Raw genomic sequence first — 19,721 nt, 5'->3', positions numbered from 1 at the left:
CTTAAAATCTGAAATTCTGTGGGGATTTCATTTTGAAAATGCCTCCTTAAGAAGGTTTTCTTTAGGAAAAGAAGTTGCCCAACATTTTGTAATTGCTCAGACATCACCATTTGGAAGAATATTTGTATCTTAACCCTTGAAAAATTCATTGGCTTTATTATCCAAGTGCCTTTTGAAAAAGGTTTTTATAACATGTAATGATTGTTGGGTTTTTCATACAGATCCAAATTAATAACTGGTAACTAATTATAATGTTTTCTTTTAGGTAAATGTCTGCTCTAAGAAGCAGACAACTGGGCATGCACATTCATAGTAGAAGGAAACCATCAAGAAGTGGAGGGCTGATCATGCTGGACAAGTAGATGGATGTGTACGTCTAAATAAGGGTTGCGCTGTGTCCTCACAGATGAATGAGGTCGTGCTGGGAATTCCCTCCACAGGGATCTGGCATGACTGACATGCAGTTCTGAAAATGCATATGTTTGTCTCATTGTCCTTTTTGTATAGTTTATGAAAGTATTAGTATAGTTTTAATAAGTAAATATTTTTAGGTTACAAAACTGATTTCTCATCTTTATATAATTAAAACACAAAAACTCCAAATTCAAAGAAAAATAAAAGGCTGTGTATTAGTACTATTAGTGTCTTCTTTTTTTTTTTTTTTTTTTTTTTTTTAAATTTTTATTTTTTCCCCCCAAAGCCCCAGTGGATAGTTGTATGTCGTAGCTGCACATCCTTCTAGTTGCTGTATGTGGGACTCAGCCTCAGGATGAACGGAGAAGCGGTGCCTCGATGCGCACCCGGGATCCGAACCCGGGCCACCAGCATCGCAGCGCGCGCGCTTAACCACCAAGCCACAGGGCTGGCCCAGTGTCTTCTTTTTCAACTTCTGAAATAGTTGATTGTTAATTTGTTCTCGTTTATAAATAAATCACATTGTATTTATTTCAATAGTATGTATACAATATCTGTCCTCTTGAATTAATTTTTATCTTGAAACATTTGTCCCATGAATCTTTAATACATGTCTGATTTGCTACCAAATATAATTATCAGGGTATTTATAAAGCCATAACCAACAAAACTGAGCTACAAAATGAAGATTTGCTAGATGATCTTTAAATTCATGGACTTCAATGCTATCTTGACAAATTTGAATTCTAAACTATTGCATAAGATACTGCCTGTTGGCTTTAACCACATCTGAATGCTGATAACTCTTATTCTTTCAGTATAGTGGAAGCCCTATGAGGTTAGAGATTTTGTTGTCTTTACCCCAGTGCTTTGAACAGTGACTACATGTAATAGGCACTGACATATTTATTGGAAAAATGAATAAAACAGATAATTGTACTTCCAGTGTTTAACAGGCTTTGAAACCAAGTGTTCAGGTAAAGGCATTTTTATGTCTATTTGTAAGTATTTATTCAACCCTGTTTGCCAGGAAATGGGGATGTAGTGACATAAGACAGTGGTCTTCAAAGATAAGGAAAGAGGCAATTATAACACAAGTTTAAGGATAAGGATAATGAAGATAAGTTCACCCATCACTCAAGTCTGTGTCAGACATTTTATCTTTTACGTACTGCTAATTCTGACACCCTGAGTTAGGTAGATGATATTTGTATTATATAGACACACACAAGGGCTCGGTAAAGTTCAGTAACATCCCAGATAGTATGGCTAGTGAATGAATGGTGGAGTCAGTCTGTCAAACTTCCACCTAAGGCTGCAGTGGGGGAGACAAGGGCAGAGTCTCAGTAGGTGATGGCTTCTCTGCATGTGACCCATGATCTTCCCCCCCATCCCCACCCCCCAACTGCTGCTGCAGGACTCTTCCTTAGGGCTTATCCTCAAGTCCTGACTGCATTTGACATTTAGCTGTCCCACTCTGCATGTGAGGTGGACTCTTGTAGTGCAGAATGTAGCCTCTTGAGTAGCTTGTGCTCAGATTCGTCTTCACTACTCAAGAGCTTATGATCTTGAGTGAGTTATGTCACTCTATCCCAGTTTACTCATCTGTAAAATGGGGATTAAATTCCTTCCTCAAGGGGTTCTTCACTGAGCAGTATTTAATCAACAGATGTTTATTGGGCACCAACCATATGCTGAAGAGAACAGTGGCAAATAAGACAGAGTCTTCTCATGGAGCATTCTTTCTAGTGTGGGAAATAGTGAGCAGACAACATAAGTACAGGCAATTCCTGCTGCAAAGAAAATGACAAGAGGATAACTGGAGGAGGCGTCTCTGAGGTGACATTTGAGTTGAGACACGAGAATAGCCGAATGATGGGAAGGGCTTGGTTTGTCTGAGAAGCTGAAAGAAAGCCTGTGTGGCTGGAAATGCCAAAGGAGGGAGGAGAGAGGTATGAGGTGAACCTAGAAATGTAGCAGGTACTAGATTAAGTATGGCCTTTTAGGCTGTGGTTAGTTTAGATACTGTTCCGTGAGCAAAGGGAAACAGAGTTTAAAGCATGGGCTTAATTTTTGTTTGAGATAACTCATTAGTAATATTAAGTGGAGTGCTGGGTATGTGCTATTGATTGTCTTAACTACTTCATAATATTTTAAAACTTGGTGGGGCCTGCCCTGTGGCATAGCGCTTAAGTGGCGCGCTCCGCTGCTGGCAGCCCGGGTTCGGAACCCCGGGCGTGCACCAATGCACTACTTGTCCGGCCATGCTGTGGCGGTGTCCCATATAAAGTAGAGGAAGATGGGCACAGATGTTAGCCCAGGGCCAGTCTCCCTCAGCAAAAACAGGAGGATTGGCGTGGAGGTTAGCTCAGAGCTGATCTTCCTCACACACACACACACAAAAAAACAACTTGACACTTGGGCAATTGTCTGAAGAACAGATCACAGGAAAACAAGACTAAAAGCAGGAACTCCGGTTCAGAGGCTGTTGTCGTCTAGGTGAGATGATAGTAGCTTGGACCGGGTAGTGGCAGTAGGAATGGAGAAGCGCATGCATTCAAAATATATTTTAGGGACTGCAGGATTTGCTGATGGACTAGATGTAGAAGATGTGGGCAACTGAAGAATCAAAGTGATATTACTGGGATGGTTAAAGTGGGAGTAGGGTTCTTTTGGCGGGAGGAGGATCAAAAGTTCCATTTTCGACATATTTAAGTTTGCAATGCCTTGTCGACATCCAAGTGAAAATTCCAAATATATCAGTCTGGATTTCAGGAAGAAGTCCAAACTGGAAATACATATTTGGAAGTTTCTTCATATCTAAAGCCATGAAACTGGATAAAGTCATCCAAGGAGTGTGTAGAGAGGAGACCTAGCTCCAGAGAACACTAACATCCGCGTCTGGATGAGCACGGCCAGTCATGTATGAGGACAACTAGGAGTATGCATGGTGTCTGGGAATCCAGAAGGGCCAGGTGTGAGGACAAAATGAGATACCAGTTATTGGCTGGTCCGCGGTAAACACTCAAAACAAAAACCAAGTTTCTAGCCGGTTGCTACAGCCGGAACCAATCACAGCAACATCCACCCACTCCACTCCCCGCCCCGCCCCGCCCGCGGCCCCCTCAGGGTAGCCCCGCCCTTCCACTGTCCCGGAACTCCCCGGCCGCCATCTTGGTTGTGGGCAGCGGGCGGGGAGGCTGCGCCTGCGCGGGGGCGCTTGTCGTCTGGCTGTCGCGGCACAGCCCTGAGACTAGAAGCTGGTGGGTGCCGGCGGCCGTGATGACCCAGGCGGAGAAGGGCGACGCGGAGAATGGGAAGGAGAAGGGCGGGGAGAAGGAGAAGGAGCAGCGCGGCGTGAAGCGGCCCATCGTGCCCGCGCTGGTACCGGAGTCGCTGCAGGAGGTGAGGCGCCGGAGGCGGGGCTCGGTGAGGGCCTGCGCTGTCGTCGCCTCGGCGGCGGGGCAGGGAGGCTGGAGGCCGCGTACGGCCTCGGGCCCCCACCCTCGTGGGTGTTGCAAGGGGGTTCTCGTTCCCCTCCCGGGTCGTTGCGAGCCGGGACGCCGGGGCAGGGGAGCGCCGCGCGCTGGGGGGCCAAGCGGGCTCGCTCCGAGGCCCCGGGGCGACAGACGGGCCAGTGATGCGTCCCCACCGCCCGCCGCCACCAGCCGCCGGGCGAGCCCCGGCTTCCCCGCCATGAACCGAGGACAGGGCTGTCACCTACCGCCCGAGTTGCTGTGAGGTTTCAGTGATCGCGGGTGGAGTTAGCACCGGGCCCGGCTCCCGGGGAGTCTCTGCCAGTGCTTGGTGAGGGAGAGTTAGAGGTTCAGGTTTTCTTCTTCTTAGGGAAATCTCAGGTAGTGGAGGTCATCTCAAACTTAAAAGCAAGGAAAAGGCAGACATTTGTCTAAATAGACATTAGGAACTAGTGTGTCAAAAACAGAGCTAGATTAAGTCATTCTAACCAGAAAAAAATTATTTGCAGTAGCATGGCAGGCAGAGGGTCTTTATATATATCATCTTACTTATTGGTGAAGAAAACACCAACAGTGCTGTAGGAAAACGGGCAAAGGCAGTGTACAATTCTCAGCAGAGATAAGGAGGTGTTCAATGGGCAGAATTTCATGTTGGACATCTCTGAGGGGGCTTCGTCACTGGTAGGTGGGTTAAGGATAATACCCACCTAGCAGGGCAGCTGTAAAATACACCACACAGTGCCTGGCACATGGTAAGCCCTCAGAGTGGTTATTACTGTTGCACAGGCCTCAGTTTCTCCACCTGTCTAGTTGAGGGGGCAGACTGGATGGTCTGTAAGGGCCTTGCAGTTCTCACCCACTAGGATTCTCCTGCTCTGGGAGGGGGAAGCAGGAAGGAGAGCTCCCAGTTGGGGTGGGGCCACGGGTATCAGAGCGTGGTGTGGGATGGGCTAGTGCAGAGGACCCAGTGGAAGTAGTGGGCACCCACAGCAGGTACCTCCTCCAGCCCTGATGGCCTGGGATGGTTTCTTCAAAGGAAGTGATGTCTGGATTAAGACCTGAATGACGATTAGGAGTTAGCCAGGAGGAAGGAGGAATCTCGGAGAACAGCGTGGAAAAGACCTGGGCCAAGACAGGATACGAAATGTTGGAGATCAAGATGTCTGGAGTTGAGGAAGAAGAGGGAGCAGTAGATGAGACTGGGGACTTTAGCAGGGGCCATATCATGAGGGTTATATAAGCCAAAGGGTCTGCCCTCTTCTGAAGGCGATGGAGAACTTTTGAAGAATTAGCCAGACTCTGAGTTACATGATTCACTCAGTTAATCCTCACAGTCACTCTATGAGGTAGAAACTTCATCCAGAGCAGGGAAGTGACACAGTCTGAATTTGAAGCCAGATCTTTGAATCCAGAGCCTGGGCCGTTAAACACTATAGCAACATTTCCTTAACTTTTGTCAGTTGTATAACACCATTTGATTTTTCCATATCCTCTGTGGCACATGCTGTTATTTGCTTAATAACTTTTTACTCTGTCTTTTTTTTTTTGTGAGAAAGACTGGCCCTGGGCTAACATCCGTGCCCGTCTTCCTCCACTTTATATGGGATGCCGCCACAGCATGGCTTGCCAAGTGATCGTCAGTGCGCGCCGGGATCCGAACCGGCGAACCCCAGGCCGCCGCAGCGGAGCACGCACACTTAACCGCTTGCGCCACTGGGCCGGCCCCCTACTCTGTCTTATCTTAAGCAGTAATATCCAGGAAATGATGTGTGGGGTGTACTGGCTAGTTTTTCTAATACATTAAAATAAATATGTAATTATTAAAAAAATATTTGTCCACACTTTTGAAAACTGCATTTACTACCCCAGAGCTTTTAAGTCAATGTCCTGCAGCCTATGTGCCATTAATGAGGTACGGGTATCCCTGATGGCAGGCAGCGTCATCTGTTTACCCTAGTCTGCTAGACAAGTGTTGTCTGTCATAGCACAAAAAGCTTGGAAAGTACTGTTCAGTATCATGCCATGTGAAAGTGACGACATTGTCATTCAACAGGTACCTCCTAGGCTCCTTTGTACCATGTGCTGGCATAGAGTAGTGAAGAAGACAGAAGTGATCCCTTCTCACAAGAAGATTTTTGTCTATTGAGAGGGCAGACAGTAAATAATTGAGTGACAAGTGTCATGAAAAGAAGGGATGCTGTAAGATTACAGTCATGTGCCACATAACAACGTTTCAGTCACCAGCAGACCGCACGTACGATGGTTGTCCCATAAGATTAGTACTATATAGCCTAGGTGTGTAGTAGACTGTACCATCCAGGTCAGTGTAACTAGGTCAGCCTAAACTCTGTGATTTTTGCACAACTACAAAATCGCCTAATAACGCTTTTTTCAGAATATGTCCCCGTTGTTAAGTGATGCTTGACTGTATATTGCAGGAGAACAAGGAAACCTAGTCTGATGACATTTAACTTCAAACTTGAAGGAAGGAGTAAGATTTACCAGGGAGAAAGAACATTGCAGGCAAAGGGAATTGCCTCTGTGAAGGCCTGGAGGTCAGCATGGTGAGTTAAGAAATCAAGAGACCTCTAGATGGGGAAGATTAGAGAGACCAAAAAGGAAGTTGTTCTAGAGTAAGGCTAGAGAAGTAGGCAGGGTCTTGATCTTGGAGGTTCTGGACTTTATCTTTTTGGCAAGCTATGGAAATGTTTTAAATGCAAACATGCCAAGAAGACACAAGTGTAGCTCAAGGACAGGGCAGAGTCTGTGCTAGCTAAGGAGTCATGCTGGAATGGTAGCTCTTAACAGAGGGATCCTGTTGTTAAAGGGATTATCAAAGTCCCTTCTTCCTTCCCCCACTCCCTACTGAAGCCTTGGGTCCCTCAACAAGTTTACGTGGTAAAGGTTCCCCAAGTGATTCAGATTATATTTTGCCCCCTTGAGAATTACGGATCTAAAACAACTATCATCTAAAAGTAGAGTCCACAGTCATCACTCGATTGTCCAGATTCGTGCTGCTGTGTCAGTCCTTGTTCACCATCTCCCAAGAATGGATTGTGAAATGCAGCAAAGTTTTCTGACTTATGAGGATAAAATTGTGAACTCTGGCTTTTTAACCCCAAATTCTTGCCAGATCAGGTAAGTAGCACAGAACCAACAAGGGTAAAGTGTTTTTAAAAACAATGACCAAAGTACGGTTTATGCACACACTTGGAAGTGGCCTTACTTTCCAGCATTACAAAATAATACTTTTATCCTTACATTAATTTCTTTCCTCACCTGTTCAACCAGTGGTTTTAAACCTGAGTGATCATACTGATCACCTCAGGAGCTTTTGAAAATTGCAGATTCCTAGGTTCTCTCTGTGGAGATTCTGAATCAGAAAATTTGTAGTTAGAGGCTTAGGGTCTTTTTTTTTTTTTTTTTTTTTTTAACAAGCATCTTTAGGTGATTCAGATTTGGAACCCAGCACTTTACTAGTCATAGTATTCCCTACACACTTATTTCTCGTTTAACTGTCTTCCCCAGTAAACAGAAGCTTCTCTGACGGTTGGGACTTTGTCTTGGTCACCATTGTATCCAGAGAAATGCCCAATAATTATAGGTTAATTTACGTTGGATTATTATGGTTTCATTCATTTAAACAAATATTTGTTGGGCTATGTATTGTGAGTCAGATCCTGGGAACACAGATACAAAATGAGTTTGTATTCAGGCAGAGAGCAGTAATTGGATGCCTCTCAAAGAACTCGCTTTACTGAGTTATTTTGATACCTTTGAGTTCGATGGTCTTTACAGGAAACTAACTTCTTAATCTAGCCTGTGACTATATGTTATTTAACTTGTTACCTGCATGTTCTTTACTAAGGTGATGCCTCTCGTTTATATTTGCAGCAAATACAGAGCAACTTCATCGTTGTCATACATCCAGGTTCAACAACTTTAAGGATTGGTCGAGCCACAGACACACTTCCTGCCAGCATTCCTCATGTCATTGCACGAAGACACAAACAACAAGGGCAGCCCCTATACAAGGACAACTGGCTCCTAAGGGAGGGACTAAATGTAAGTCAGAAACAGAGGACCTAGAGAGAAAACCAAAGGTTATTTCCCTGAGAGGGCGTAGACATTCAAGTGTACTGCAATAATTTTGAATAAACATTTTCATAGCTTTAATGGGTTTTAAGACAATAGCATCATTCGGGGTTACAAATGTCATTTTTCATCTGATAGATTGTAAAGAAATAATTATAACAAAAGTAAGTCCAATTTTTTTTTAACCCATCAGGATGAATTGAATATTGATAAACATGATCTTTAATGGAAGATACAGAATTGTCACTCACTTAAAATGATGCGTTCAGGTCTCTATTAACTGCCATATTTTCTCTTCCAGATACTTAGAGTTTAAATTGAACTCATATTTTCAGTCCATAAGTAAATTGAATTGCTACAATAAGCACTTATTACAATCTTAGGTCAAATCATAATTTAAAGGCAAAAAAATGTATTTCCTTGCAGTAAGCATTTACTTTATCCTGTTTTGCAGATGGTAATTATCAGGAAAAATTTTCATGATAGGTGTTAAATATGTATATTGCATCATAATCCACTTTTAAGTTTTAAATCAAGGATAGTTTTAGGAACTTGCAGTTTCTGTAATTCTGATAGTAAGCCTTAGGGTTCCATTTTTTTAGCATAACTAGCAGACTATACTTAAGTCCATTTCTAAGTTTAAATATAACTTGACAATGTAAGAGTCTAAAATTCACTTATGTCTTTGGATCTTATAATTCTACTTTAGGGAATAAATCTCAGGAATAAAAATGGAAAGAAAACAAAATAACATTTCTACAAAAGTATTTATGGATACTGTATCACGATAACTTGAATACTTGTTGATTAAGCAAAGTAACGTGAAGGAATATAACATTGTTACAAATCATAAACATGAGAATTATATAGATGTATGGAAGAGTCTCTGAAATACTTTGTGAATATAAAGTAGCTATGCTCTGACCAGTGCTATGAAAAATTTTATCAACCAAGTCATTTGAGGTTATAGATTTTGGCAAATAGTTGGTTTATGGTGAGGGTTCCTTTCTGACTTTTTTATTTATAAATAATAAAAAGATTATTTTGAATTCTAAAGATTAATACATATGACAGATTAAGAAAATGCCTATTTATTGACAAGGGAGCATTTCCCATTGCTGGATTAAATTAGTAGTTTGCCAGATTGCCTTCTTTTTTCACTAAATTGTTTGTACTGCTCATCTTTCATTTTTTTTTCCCAGAAACCTGAAAGTAATGAACAAAGACAAAATGGTCTTAAAATGGTGGATCAAGCAATATGGTCTAAAAAGATGTCAAATGGTACAAGACGGATTCCTGTGTCCCCGGAACAGGTTCAGTCTCGGCTCTTTAGATTGGTTCTTTTACCACAGTGATTATATCATAATGCTGTTCGTGTGCCCTCTCTATTTTGTTATGCAAATGGAAGATGGGATTTCCTTAAAAAAGAAAGAAAAAATATTCATAACCACCTACGGAATACCTGAATCAGTGTCATATATGTTTAGGCAAGCCAAATAATTTTTAAGGTAGTGGTTTTTATAGCAAGTGGATGAAAAGTTACAGTTTACCTGAGTCTTAAGTGTATAATTCCAGGATCTTGGTGGGAAGCTGTATTCTTACTACATTAGTCATTTTATACGATAAACAATCCTATCAGGAATGGACATGAGTCAGTATGATATATAAATTTGTATTCAACTTTAAGCAGAGTGTAGTATTAATTTTGGACTGGCTGTGAATCACCACCTGGGTGTTAAAATCTTGAGAAAAATCAAGATTGCGGAAGAGGGCAAGAGAATCCTTTTGTTACCAGTTAATATTTTGCCAAATATCTTGGATTTGTGATTAAAATTTGCCACTGTATCTGGTCTGTGAGAGAGAGAAGAAAAGGGGACTCGTATACTATACCCGCCGGCTTTTTTCTTGCGTAAATTCAGAGAATTTTCTGATGGTCTTTCATTTCAGGCACGCTCCTACAACAAGCAGATGCGACCTGCAATTTTAGATCACTGTTCTGGAAACAAGTGGACAAACACATCTCATCACCCTGAGTTTTTGGTAGGAGAAGAGGTAGGAAACTTCTTTACAACGAAATGGAAAGAGAAAACTTGATCCTACTCCAAAAATTTATTTACTTTGCCATCCAGTTATTGTTTTCTAGCATTCCATAATCCTACTTTGAGGACCAGATATTCACACTGGCTCCTGAAATGTTAGATTCTCCACTCTCAACATTTAGAACATTCAGCAAATGTTAATAATTTCTGGCCTTAGATTTTTTAATGTGAACCCAGAAAACCCTGAGAGAAGAGTTTTAACAATGTATCCATCTCCCTGTCTTTTCTAGGCCTTGTATGTTAATCCATTGGACTGTTATAATATTCACTGGCCTATTAGAAGAGGTCAGTTAAATATTCATCCAGGACCTGGGGGCTCTCTTACAGCTGTTCTGGCAGATATTGAAGTAATATGGTCTCATGCCATACAAAAATACTTGGAAATCCCACTGAAAGATTTAAAGGTGAGCTAAAATTCCCAGTTACTTGGATTGCCTTTAAGATTCTTGGTCAATAAAAATACATTACCCAGGGCTGGCCCCGTGGTTTAGCGGTTAAGTGCGCGAGCCCACTACTGGCGGCCCGGGTTCGGATCCTGGGCGCGCACCTACGCACCGCTTCTCTGGCCCTGCTGCGGCCGCGTCCCACATACAGCAACTAGAAGGATGTGCAACTACGACATACAACTATCTACTGGGGCTTTGGGGGGAAAAAAAATGGAGGAGGATTGGCAATAGATGTTAGCTCAGAGCCGGTCTTCCTCAGCAAAAAGAGGAGGATTAGCACGGATGTTAGCTCAGGGCTGATCTTCCTCACACACACAAAAAAAATACATTACCGAGTTGTCTGTAATACAGTGTTCTTGAAGCATTCTCGGTCTCAGAGCATTGAGGATATCTTTTCTTCTTCACTGAGTTCCCCTCTGGTGCTTTCTCTTTTTCTTATTCTGTTTGTTTCTTTCATGTCTCTCTCTACTTCTCTGCAATTAGTAAGCTTTCTCATGTTTATGCCCTCTCTGGACCTTTTTCAGACACACCAGTTGTCTTATTTTTTATTTCATAAGTTTTAAGTAATTCAAAGGGAAAAACCCCCAAAACTTTAATATTTTCTGTTTTTCCATAAAACTCAAAAAGTTGCAGAGAGGTTTGAGCTTTTATTCTGGGCCTCTAACCATTACTGCTACTCCTTTAAAGAGAATCCTCTCTGAAGACAGGTGTGGTGACATTTATTTTGACTGGACTCTAGTGTTAACTATTTTATCTTCTTTCTTTGTTCTTCTTTTTAGTATTATAGATGTATCTTGTTAATTCCTGATATCTATAATAAACAGCATGTGAAAGAATTAGTGAATATGATCCTAATGAAGATGGGTTTTTCAGGTATGTCTGATATTCCAGTGAAACCTACTTGAAATGAGATTCTTTTTCTTTTTTTAATGACAAAGTTAATCTGATTCACTGCTTTCCTGAAATGCTTATTTGAGAGGATCACCAATGCTTGGACACTTGCCCAGAGGTTCCTCAACTTTAATTGATTATTTGTCTTAGGATCTTCACTACTCCCCAGCTGAGTGCTCCTCTGCCTTTTGTTTTTCAGGGATTGTGGTCCATCAAGAGTCTGTGTGCGCCACCTTTGGAAGTGGTTTAAGCAGCACGTGTATTGTAGATGTTGGGGACCAGAAGACAAGTGTGTGCTGTGTGGAGGATGGGGTCTCTCATCGGAACACTCGGTAAGGAACTCAGGAGGTGGCATTCCCCACTCCTTCTCCCCTCACAGTCTGTTCAACTATAAAAGATCACAAATTAGAAAGAAATTTTTTACAAGGAATTGTATTTTCAAAGTTTGTATAGGAAACCAGCATTATTGTGGAAGTGCAAATTCTATAAGGCTATAAACAACTGATTTTACCCTTTCCGTTGGAACTCTCTAGTATGAGTTCAGTCAGCAGCTCCTGAATGTCCTAGAGTGTGTTGTGTGCTTGCCCACAGAGATTAGCTCTGTGTCTTTTGCTGTGGTCTGACATACAGATACCAATCACACTCACAGCAAAGCTTTATTTAAGCAAGTTGTGTAGGAAAAAATAGGTTTTCGGGTCTGAATTCTCTAGCTAGCTAGCATTTTTGAGTATTTGCTTTTCTTGTTGTAATCATGTTCAGAGAGTAAGGAATAACTTTGTGGTGGTTAGGTTCCTTCATGATGTCATTACTGAAACAAAAGTTAATGAAATAACTATCAGGAGCAGGTTTACTCCTTATCCTTCCTGAGACAAGCCCAACACAGGTAAGCACAGTCAGGTAGTGCACATATGGCTTCTCTGCAGTATTCTGTGCTCCCAGGATGGCTTCTTTAGGATGCTTTAATTCTCCCTGTCTCTCACATAGGTAGTTTGAAGTCTCAAGGTATAGAAACAAATTTAAAAGAGGGCCCAAGCAGTCCATGAGAAAGATTAATCTGTTGCCTCCCACCCCAAGTTACAATGCATTCAAAAACTCTAAATGAGTTATTTTGGTTCATCCATTGTTTGTATTATCTAATGCCAGTAGTTCTCAAAGTATGGCAAAAACACTAGACCCAGGTCTCCTACCACTAAAATAACTCAGCAGTGGTCTTTCCAAACTGTAGAAATGTTCAGTTAGTGGATAGTATTCTCTAAGACTTTCTCCCATAAGTTTGTCTTATGGTGTCAGTGCCTGCCACCTTTACTTGCTGGTGAGTGTAGATAGGCAAACAACTGTCATGTAGTAAACATATTGACTTGGAAATGAGCTGGATTTAATAATGTGTATTCTGTTTCTTGGAGACTTTTTACAAACAGCTTGACTGCTTCTAGGTGCCCCATCACTGGTTTTTTCCAGAGTTCCCTTTCTCCCATCCATCCATTCTGTCCTTTCATTCTTTAATTTATTCCGACAACAAACATTTCTTGAAACTTGCTGTGTTTCATTGTACCTAATTGAGTTCTTGAATCACCCTTTGCACCTTCTTAACCAACAGATACCCATGTGCCCTTTTCTCTTAACTTTAGGCTCTGTCTGGCATATGGGGGATCTGATGTGTCAAGATGTTTTTACTGGCTGATGCAGCGAGCTGGGTTCCCATACAGAGAATGCCAGTTAACAAATAAAATGGATTGCCTTCTTCTGCAGCACCTTAAGGAAACTTTTTGTCATTTAGATCAGGTGGGAGCAAAACCAAAATTGCTGATTATTTTTGTTTTCAGGAAAAATTTAAGATATTTAAAAGGCAATTAAAATTTTAACAATATTATGCTACCCTTTCAACCCAAGGCTTGATAAAGCCTTGAAAAAAACTGAAACTTTTAAGGACAGAGTTTTTTGGTAAGGTCAGAGCCGTGATGATGTGTCTCAGGCTCTGGAAAACACAGCTTGTTTTTCTAAGAAAGAGAATTTAGCAAATTTCTTTCTCTGTAGGATCTGTGATCATTCTGCTAAAGGATGAAGGTAAACCTTTAGGTGTAGTGAACAGCAGCAGGTAAATGTTTAGGTACAGACATTTAATAAAATAGCACCGTTTGAAGCACTTCCTTAGTATTGTAAACAGTCAACATTTAATCATTGCTCTATGTGGATTGTTACCTTTTTATACTTTTTGTTTTAGACATTTTTATTTTTTTACCTTAAGTAATATAATTTTGAATAAGAAAATTGTGAGAAACATAAGACTAGGTAACATTCCCCAGTTATTGAGGGAATTGGCTTATTGATTTGGGTCTTTGTTTATATTACTGTGTATCAATAATGAAGAAAACAAAAAAATGCAGATGGTGGAAATTTCAGAAACGTTAAAAGAGAAGCAAGGTACAATTGAACTCTTGTTTTATTAAGTTCCACTGAAGTGGTAGAAAGTTGTGGAGCAGGCTTTTTTTTTTTTCAACTTTATGAGTTTTTTTTTTAATTTTTTGTTTATTGCAGTAACATTGGTTTATAACATTGTATAAATTTCAGGTGTACATCATTATACTTCTATTTCTGCATAGATTACTTGGAGCAGCCTTTTTATAGGTGAGATTTAGATGGTAGAGAGGCTTAATTGTAATTTGAGGAGTTTACATGCACTTTTACTGATTCAGTGACAGCATCTTTTCCTGGAATCAGGATATTTCTGGGCTTCAAGACCATGAGTTTCAGATTCGACATCCAGACTCCCCTGCCCTACTTTACCAGTTCCGATTGGGAGATGAAAAACTCCAGGTAACATATGGGTATATTTCCATGGGTAGAAAGAAAGTCAGCCGTGTTCAATCAGACTGAGAGAATATGCACTTGCTGGAAACCTCATGAGGTCAGAATGTCACCTAGTTGTGGATTATCCACGAAACCAACATTTAAGCAACTGATAGAGTACGGATTAGAACAGATCTGAGGACCATCTTTTTATGAGCCACTATGTGATTGGTTGTTATTTAGAGAGAGAGGCACCATCCTTATTAGGAAATTATAAAGTAGATTGCTAGGTACTTTACATTTGCTTTGAGATTTCTCTCTGTGGTGTCATATCACCCATTCAGTTGGATGGTAAGTGAGTTTTCTGGCCTATCATGCACTGAAGAAGTAATGCTACTCCCAAAACGGAATGCTACCCAGTCTAACTTCTAGGATCTGATTTGCCTGTTTTGATTTTGGAAGAACAAAATTTAATGTATCAGTTTTTTCAAGAGGCAGTACCCTCAGTTGATCCTTCTTTTCCTTCCATGCACAGGCTCCAATGGCTTTGTTTTACCCAGCAACTTTTGGGATTGTTGGACAAAAAATGACAACTTTGCAGCACAGATCCCAGGGCGACCCTGAGGATCCTCATGATGAACACTACCTCTTGGCCACACAGAGCAAGCAAGAACAGGTCTGCAGTAATTCTGGTGTGAGAGGAGACAGCTTTGTCCCTGAAGCAGTTTGCCCATAATTAATGGATCATGGCAGCCACTGCAATCTTACAGCCTACTAAAGCTGATACTATTTTAAGAAATGTAGAGGAAATGAAGTCTAAATTTAAAATTTGGATGACAGATTTCTGTATTCAGCAGACATTAATCTACTTTTCAGAATACCAGTCCACACATTTAAAAGTTAATTTAAAGAATTTGGTGTATATTATTCACTTACATTATCTACTTTTGAATATTTATCGAATAGTATTTTCAGTAAAATCTCACCTACTTTTTAGTTTTAAGGTGAAAGGTATGTGGCATAGGCAGAGCTGAATTTCTTTGTCCAAAGCTGATCTCAGTAATAGGATGTCTGATGCAGGGGCACAAACTAAAGCTACTATCTGCCAATGAAACAGCAGCTCCTGATGGAGAGAAGAGGGCTGTAAACCTTTTCTAGTCTTTGTTCCTGTCCCAAAGGTGAGCATGAGGTGGTTAGATAAGGTCTGAAAATGAGGATTCCATAACAGCCACTGGTCCAAGAATTCCACTGAAATATTCCACTTAAAAGCCTAGTTCAAGGGGGAAAAAGTCCATCTACGCTGACATTTCAATTTTAAAATCCAACCAGTATAGTAAGGTTCTGAGATCTGCCCTGCCTGCCAGTGACTGCTTTAGAATTGTCAACTCATCCTCATCTCTGTACACCACCTGTCACTCCAGGTTATCTGGGAGGTGGGTACTGGGTGGTTGGTTGTATACTATCGTGTATTTTCTCACTGCACCATGGCGACAGGCCTTCGTTTTATAGTAGTGTATAGTAGGCGGGGAGGGAGGGTGGGATCTAGCTGGAACACATCAGCAGTATTCTGTCGTGGTCATACCATCTACTTGATTGTTCTTTTCATTAATTTAAAGTCTGCAAAAGCTACTGCTGACCGAAAGTCTGCATCCAAACCCATTGGATTTGAAGGGGATCTTCGTGGCCAGTCCTCTGATCTTCCAGAAAGACTCCATTCCCAGGAGGTGGATTTGGGATCCTCCCAGGGAGACTGTCTGATGGCTGGCAATGATTCTGAGGAGGCCCTCACTGCACTGATGTCCAGGAAGACTGCCATTTCACTGTTCGAAGGGAAAGCCCTGGGTCTGGATAAAGCCATCCTTCATAGCATAGACTGCTGTTGTAAGCACATTTGAGGAGGCGGGGAGATAGCAATTAAATGAAGTGGTTCAGGGGGTGGTTGTGTAGTATGGCATATTCATTCAAAACTATCGAGCACTTAGTTTGTGCTTCATTGTCAGGTGTTGGGATTTGGTTCCTGGCCTCACTGAGCATGTAGCCTAGTGCTACATTTGGTCAATTTATCACACAAATGTGAAATCACAACTATGGCAGGTACTGCAAAATTGAACTAAAGGGTACTGACAGAGCTTCTGATGGAGGGGTTTAACAAGGGATTTTCACTCAGTAGGGGAAGTTGTGGAGGGTGGGAAGCAGGGAAGGCTTCCTTGAGGAATTGCTGCTTGAGAGAGATCTAAGGGGTGAGTGGGGGTTAGCCAGTCTCAGATGGGGTGGCATTCCAGGCAGAACAAGAAGCCTAGGTGAAGGCCAGAGTGGCTGGGAAGCAGGGTGTGAGGGTCAGACTAGAGGAGTGGTGAGTACACACCACACTGGACTTTGTTGGTCCCTTTAGAGATTTTGGTCCTCATCCTGCAAGTAGTAGGGTGGGGGGTGGGGGAAGCAGTGTGCTCACATTGGTGTTTTGCAAGATTCTTCTGGCTGCATTCTTGAGGGTGGGTTGGAGAGAGCTTCTTAAGGCTCTTGCAGTTGTCCAAGCAAGAGATGATGGGGCTTAGGGTGGTGGTGGATATGGAGAAAAAGCGTGGAAGGAATATCACTGTCTTTTCAGCATCTGATGATACCAAAAAGAAGATGTACAGCTCCATCCTCGTGGTGGGAGGTGGTTTGATGTTTCATAAAGCTCAAGAATTTCTGCAGCACAGAATTCTCAACAAAATGCCACCTTCATTCAGGCGAATTATTGAAAATGTAGACGTGATCACAAGGCCCAAGGTATGCTGTTCATGGTGCGAGTTGGACTATATACAGATGAAACCAGCCTTGATTATTTCTAATTGTAATGTGTGTGGACAGATAAAATCCTGGGAGGCTTGGGCTTGTGTCTGGAGAATTCTTGAGGGCTTGGGGCAAGTGGGAAAAATTAGTTTCAGCAGGTCACAGATGTGGTGGGAGGAGCTCTGGACCAGGGGACTGGATTCCTGGGTTGTAGTCCCTCCTGCGCTCTCCAGATTAGCATGACTTTGTGAAAGGACTGGGTGGGGCAAGAAGAAGACTGCTCTCTCCCCTCAGCCAGAAGAGCTCCATTTTTCTGTCTTTCATGTTAAGGATCTGACTCTGGTTCCTGGACCAGGTGATCTTTAAGGATCTTTTTGGCTTAACTATCTTGAAAAGAAACATAAACCTAGGAATTTAGAAACAGATTGTGTCCATATTTCATTATATCTCACAGATGATTCCTGGAAACATTCATATTTAATTTTAATCCTGAGGGAGGGATTGTGGGATATATTTATTCCACTCACAAACTTCAAATTAAGTTGTTTCCTTACATATGTTCCTGCCTACAGGGCCTGTTTGTGGAATAATAGTGAATAGTAGCATCTTCAGTAATAAAAACTAAAAAGTTCTCTTGTCTATTGAAACAGAAAGATGTCTGTAGTGCATGGATCTTTAATGCAGGTTGAAATCTATCCTATTAGGTATTGACCCAGCAGAGTTTTTTTCCACCCCTAAATTCAAGTAAATGACTAAGTCTTGTCTGCTTATGCTGGAATATCTTTATCACCCGTAGGACATGGATCCCCGGCTGATTGCGTGGAAAGGAGGGGCGGTGTTGGCTTGTCTTGATACAACCCAGGAACTGTGGATTTATCAGCGAGAGTGGCAGCGCTTTGGTGTCCGCATGTTGCGAGAGCGCGCTGCCTTTGTGTGGTGAAATGGGGAGGAAAAAGTCACTGTTGAAGACCACAAGCAAGCCTCTTGATATAAAAGACTCTTACAGAATATATGTATTTTAATTTATTGACCTAAGATGCTTAAGTTTCATGGGAAATAAAGGAATTTTAACTTTTATATTGAGGACATGACATTGGTGTGAAATTATAAGCTGCTTTTGTAGTCAGGACATTTGAGAATAAATATGAACTTGCCCTTCAGTGGTAAACTGTCCTGCCCCTTTCTCAGGATCTCAGCAACTCCCCAGTGATGTAAAATGCTGCTGTTGAGTGGTTCTCAGGTGTTGAAGCTCTTCATTGAAATTGACTTCTGAGTGTCTCATGCAACCATGAGGGGTGGGTGTGTGACTTATATACCTGAATTGTGAGAAGAACTGTGGTCATGACATTTTCCCTCTTGTCTAGTACAGCAGGACATATGACATGACCCTTGCTCATTCTAAATAGGAAAAAAGTTTCTTGTTTTTTTCCATTTTCTATTGGATTACAAAAAATATTGGGGCCCATTCAGGTCTCGATTTCCAGAGGCAAAGATTTAAGGCTGGGCTGGCTGGCTTTTGTTACCTGACATGCTCTAGGGTGGTCTTGGGGAAAGAAAAGAATCATTTAACCAAAACAGAACAAAAGCTGTAAAGGAAAACTTGTTTCCTTCCTAAAGCCAAATAGAGATGATTTAGGTATAGTTGCGAGTTAACTTGTGTTGTACAGATAAACAAGGTGACTGTGTAATTACTGCTAACTTAATTATCAAGCCCCCAGTTTTCCTTTATCTGAAGAACCAGTGGAAGCGTTTGGAGTTCTTTCTATTCAGTATGATGGTTGACCTTAATCTGAGCAGTGTGAAGGAAAATCTCAGTAATACAGACAGTTATTACCACCAGTGGTCCAGGCCTTGGTGAAGCCTTCTGAGCCCATGGCTAGAGGAAGCAAAGGCATTGTCTGGAGATGGGAGCCAGTCAGTGAGCATAGCCTGTGGCTCAGACACCTGGGAGGATAGAGAGCATGCTGATTCCTGCCACTCCCTGCTAGGCACCCGCTTCTACCTTCCCACTTGACTAAGAGAGGGGGTAGAGCTCGGGGAAAGACAAAATAAGAGACGGATAAGAGATGGAGGTTACCAGTGGACTGTAGAAACAGTAAGGATGTTTAGAAGTCTTAAGGCATGGAGAAATGCTGGTATTGGAGCATTTTCATAAATAGGAGTAGTCTATATATCTGCTCGGTAGGTTAGGAATAAAGAAGAGTCCACCAGAGTAACAAAATTTTAACTTGCTAGTACTATTTGGGATGTGTGTCTTCAATCGGAAAATTTTATGTTCTTTGATTTTTTTTTTTACTTTTTAACAAAATAAATTTAAACAGTGTTGATTTTATTTATGTTCCTAGGCTGTTTCAACACAATTTAGTATTGGCTACCTAGTTCCAAAAGCATAATGTATTTCTGTTTATAATAGTTTTTCACATAATAGCATATGTGATGTTGGTAGATGTTGATTCAGATGAAGTTAGTTTCTGGTCCAAGTTTTGATATAAGCCATGTCTATCTTCTATTACCAGCACTTATAAACGCTGTGAAAACTGATCATGACAAATAAGTGAGCTTTACCACATTAAACATATTTCCTCAGCCGTTACTAAGTATCTGCTTGTGAAGCTAGACACGGTGAGTTTTCACTCTATGCTGCTTTATTTTGGTTTTTATTTTATCCATAGACATGTATTAGAAGGAGTGGTATGGCCCTTTAAGGATAATCTACAGATAGATTTTAACAGTTGTCC

General features: G+C 41.5%; 1 protein-coding gene across 1 annotated transcript; it reads left to right on the top strand.

The window, feature by feature from the left end:
* The first annotated feature begins 3,620 nt into the window (after positions 1–3,620).
* ACTR8 (actin related protein 8) lies at positions 3,621–18,060 on the top strand. Its single transcript, XM_004419827.3, has 13 exons — positions 3,621–3,819; positions 7,785–7,955; positions 9,188–9,298; positions 9,933–10,037; positions 10,315–10,488; positions 11,310–11,403; positions 11,621–11,753; positions 13,050–13,203; positions 14,140–14,235; positions 14,744–14,884; positions 15,825–16,089; positions 16,817–16,980; positions 17,780–18,060. Exons 1-13 carry the CDS (start codon positions 3,697–3,699, stop codon positions 17,921–17,923), a joined length of 1,875 nt encoding a protein of 624 aa, XP_004419884.1. The 5' UTR covers positions 3,621–3,696; the 3' UTR covers positions 17,924–18,060.
* The last annotated feature ends 1,661 nt before the right edge of the window (positions 18,061–19,721 follow it).

This window comes from Ceratotherium simum, chromosome 5 (assembly GCF_057802395.1).
Source record: "Ceratotherium simum simum isolate JZ-2026a chromosome 5, ASM5780239v1, whole genome shotgun sequence".
In the NCBI taxonomy this organism is placed as follows: Eukaryota; Metazoa; Chordata; class Mammalia; order Perissodactyla; family Rhinocerotidae; genus Ceratotherium; species Ceratotherium simum.
The sequence above is the reverse complement of the archived record's forward strand: the minus strand, read 5'-3'. Positions and strand labels throughout refer to the sequence as shown.